Source organism: Leuciscus leuciscus, assembly GCF_965113295.1.
Source record: "Leuciscus leuciscus genome assembly, contig: HAP1_SCAFFOLD_931, whole genome shotgun sequence".
Classification (NCBI taxonomy): Eukaryota; Metazoa; Chordata; class Actinopteri; order Cypriniformes; family Leuciscidae; genus Leuciscus; species Leuciscus leuciscus.
Genome location: NW_028117809.1, coordinates 4,036 through 7,500, shown reverse-complemented (window position 1 = coordinate 7,500; position 3,465 = coordinate 4,036). Strand labels below are relative to the sequence as shown.

Genomic DNA, 3,465 nt, shown 5'->3' with positions numbered 1-3,465 from the left:
CAGTTTTGGCTGTACTGTACATATAAGAATGGACTTTGCTCGGTTGTACTGACCAGCGTTAGAGAGATTATTGTTGTTTTCATTCTGCGGCGCGGCGCTGGCATCGGCTGTGCTCAGACTCAGATCATTCAGGTCATAATCTCCTCCAATCAGATCCAGGTCCAGGTTAAACTCTACTTTCTTCATCGGTGGAGGTCGAGCACGAGCTGGAAGTGAAGCTGTTCTCTTCTGGAGAATTCTGCTCTTCTGTAAGATAAACGACAGGAGGAATATCATCACAATAAAGTCAACTCAAACAACTCTCCAACTCTCCTCCCTATGCAGACAATACTAAAATGAGCATCAAGAGATGGTTTTGAAATATAAGTGTATTTGAATTGATATTTCCTTCGACTTCTATTTAAAAGGTTCCTATAACAGGTTTACATGCATCCAAGGTCAAAAAACACTTACATTTTCTCATAACATACATCTCCTCAATGCTCAACAAGTCTGACAACAGTTAGTTCGAAGATTCTGTCACTCTAAACCCCGCCTTTCTGAGAGCTTCCTTTGCTCTGATTGGTCAGATGACCCAGTCTGTTGTGATTGGACTACTCTGCTCTGATTGGTCAGATGACCCAGTCTGTTGTGATTGGTCTACTCTGCTCTGATTGGTCAGATGACCCAGTCTGTTGTGATTGGTCTTCTCTGCTCGTATTGGTCAGACGACCCAGTCTGTTGTGATTGGTCTACTCTGCTCTGATTGGTCAGACGACCCAGTCTGTTGTGATTGGTCTACTCTGCTCTGATTGGTCAGATGACCCAGTCTGTTGTGATTGGTCTACTCTACTCTGATTGGTCAGATGACCCAGTCTGTTGTGATTGGTCTACTCTGCTCTGATTGGTCAGACGACCCAGTCTGTTGTGATTGGTCTACTCTGCTCTGATTGGTCAGATGACCCAGTCTGTTGTGATTGGTCTACTCTGCTCTGATTGGTCAGATGACCCAGTCTGTTGTGATTGGTCTACTCTGCTCTGATTGGTCAGATGACCCAGTCTGTTGTGATTGGTCTTCTCTGCTCTGATTGGTCAGACGACCCAGTCTGTTGTGATTGGTCTACTCTGCTCTGATTGGTCAGATGACCCAGTCTGTTGTGATTGGTCTACTCTACTCTGATTGGTCAGATGGCCCAGTCTGTTGTGATTGGTCTACTCTGCTCTGATTGGTCAGACGACCCAGTCTGTTGTGATTGGTCTACTCTGCTCTGATTGGTCAGATGACCCAGTCTGTTGTGATTGGTCTACTCTACTCTGATTGGTCAGATGACCCAGTCTGTTGTGATTGGTCTACTCTACTCTGATTGGTCAGACGACCCAGTCTGTTGTGATTGATCTACTCTGCTCTGATTGGTCAGATGGATCAGTCTGTTGTGATTGGTCGACCGCTTACAGTGCGTGTCGGAATCAAAACGGCCATGACCATATCTATGCCACGAGAGAGCACCAATCCTCTCTTACAATACCAATGACCACGTTACCATTCTCATTGGCAGGTGTTTGTTCAGTTTTCTCTCCTGCACACCCATTGGCTATCGGGCTGGACTTTTCCTCAGGCTTGTCTTCCTGTATGTAATCCAGACTCACAGGCAGATCTGAGCAGAGAGATATACAGAGAGATTAACAGAAAGATTCTGAGTTTCTGACCTGAGAGAACGCAAATGCATCGCACACACATTTAAATCAAGCACAATTTCCCTAAATGTTCATGTTTAGGTTTATTACGAGTTTTTAATTCAACACTTGCCTTTGTTGGTTTGTTCATAACTTACGCCTTGATGCTCGCTCCTGAGAGGAGTGTCGTAATCATTGGCAGGTCCGTCGGCACGAGTCAGATCAAATGAGTAACTCTACAATGAGAACGGGAGAATTATTGACAAAGAATGCAGTAGTAGATCATTTTAGACCAGGTGAGTGTGTGTGTGTGTGTGTGTGTGTGTGTGTGTGTGTTGTGTGTGTGAGTATAAATATATGAAAAATTTCTGTCAGCGTTCAGTGTTGGTCTGTTCCAAAACTTAGTGAGCTGCCTATAAATGAATAAATTATATAAAAATAAAAAAATATAAAAACTTAAAAGATCTGTTATATTTCATTACATTTTATAATTTATTTAAAATGTATTTAAATTTCCTATTTAAATTTATTACATTTTTTATTATTTTATAAAATGATATATATATAGGCCTATGATTTCGGAAGGATCATGTGACACTGAAGACTGGAGTAATGATGCCGAAAATTCAGCTTTGATCACAGGAATAAATTACACTTTAACAATATATTCACGTTGAAAACAGCCGTTTTAAATTCTAACAATATTTCACACTCAATTTTTACTGCATTTTTAATTAAACAAATGCAGCCTTAGTGAGTAGAGGAGACGTCTTTCAAAAATATATATATTTTTAAATTATTATTTATTTATTTATTTTATTTCAAACGTTTGACTGTGAATGTGGACGAATGTGTATCAATGTTCATCTGTTTGATGTAAAAAATGTGCTTAAGCTCAGAGCGAGTCATTTTTCAAGCTCTAATAAAATGACCTTTTTTTAAAATGGGTGATGAATATTTCTGAAAGTTATTGTTTGAATTGCATGCGAACAAAAGGTCAGTGAAAATTGGATTTCTCACTTGAAACCACAACCATGAGCTGGTTTAGCGCTCAGACTCTGAATAAAGTTGCTCAACGGCTTTACAACATCAGTTAGATGCACAACAGAACGTCATACATTATAATAGTTCTATTATATAATTCTATATAGATTATAAAGATATATAATTCTAAATACTTCAGTAAATAGACAACAGCTTCCATTGCCCATTATAAACACCTAACAAATTACTAGATTTCAAAAAGCTTCAAACTTTTAACATTATGAAGTTTCCTCCAACCGTTTGTACTCCATGATGAGTAGTCTGCCTGTGCGTGGTGCTCTCGGGACGGGTCGTGGAAGGGAGTACTTTCTCTGAGTTTCTGTCGGTCCTTCAGATTTATGGACTGAAGTGTCTGGAACCGAGGTGCTTTCATAGCTTGTATCTGTAGGATTTTCAGGTGAACCACTTGACTCATCATCATCCTTATTCTTTGTGAAGTTTCCAAATGTTGCTGATTCTGCTGTTGTCTCAGTAGTGTTAGATATGTTTGATATTTCAATAGTGGTCCTCTCTGTAGAAGATGGTGATGGGGTGGAGAACATCCCATAATCACACAAGAGAAGAACAGCTGAAAATATAATTAAAGAGGAGGACAAAACATAATAAATAAAAAATGGCAGCAAAGAAGAGCAATATATTCTATATATACACACTCTTTTAAAATAAAGTTCTTCATTGGCTTCGATGGTTCCATAAAGAACCTTTAACATCAGTGGAATCTTTCCATTCCACTAAAGGTTCTTTATAGAATGTTTTTAGATTTATTTA

The 3,465-nt window shown here is 39.2% G+C and overlaps 1 protein-coding gene across 1 annotated transcript in view; it reads right to left on the bottom strand.

Moving 5' to 3' along the window:
- Positions 1 to 1,943, bottom strand: part of LOC309492080 (uncharacterized protein) — a 2,690-nt gene extending 747 nt beyond the window's left edge. Inside the window, exons 1-3 of the mRNA XM_082191091.1 lie at positions 1,787 to 1,943; positions 1,521 to 1,634; positions 54 to 246 (exon numbers count right to left, since the gene is read on the bottom strand). Of these exons, the coding sequence (XP_082047217.1) occupies positions 54 to 246; positions 1,521 to 1,568 (241 nt within the window). The 5' untranslated portion in view covers positions 1,569 to 1,634; positions 1,787 to 1,943. The remainder of the gene's footprint in view (positions 1 to 53; positions 247 to 1,520; positions 1,635 to 1,786) is intronic.
- Positions 1,944 to 3,465: the final 1,522 nt, after the last annotated feature.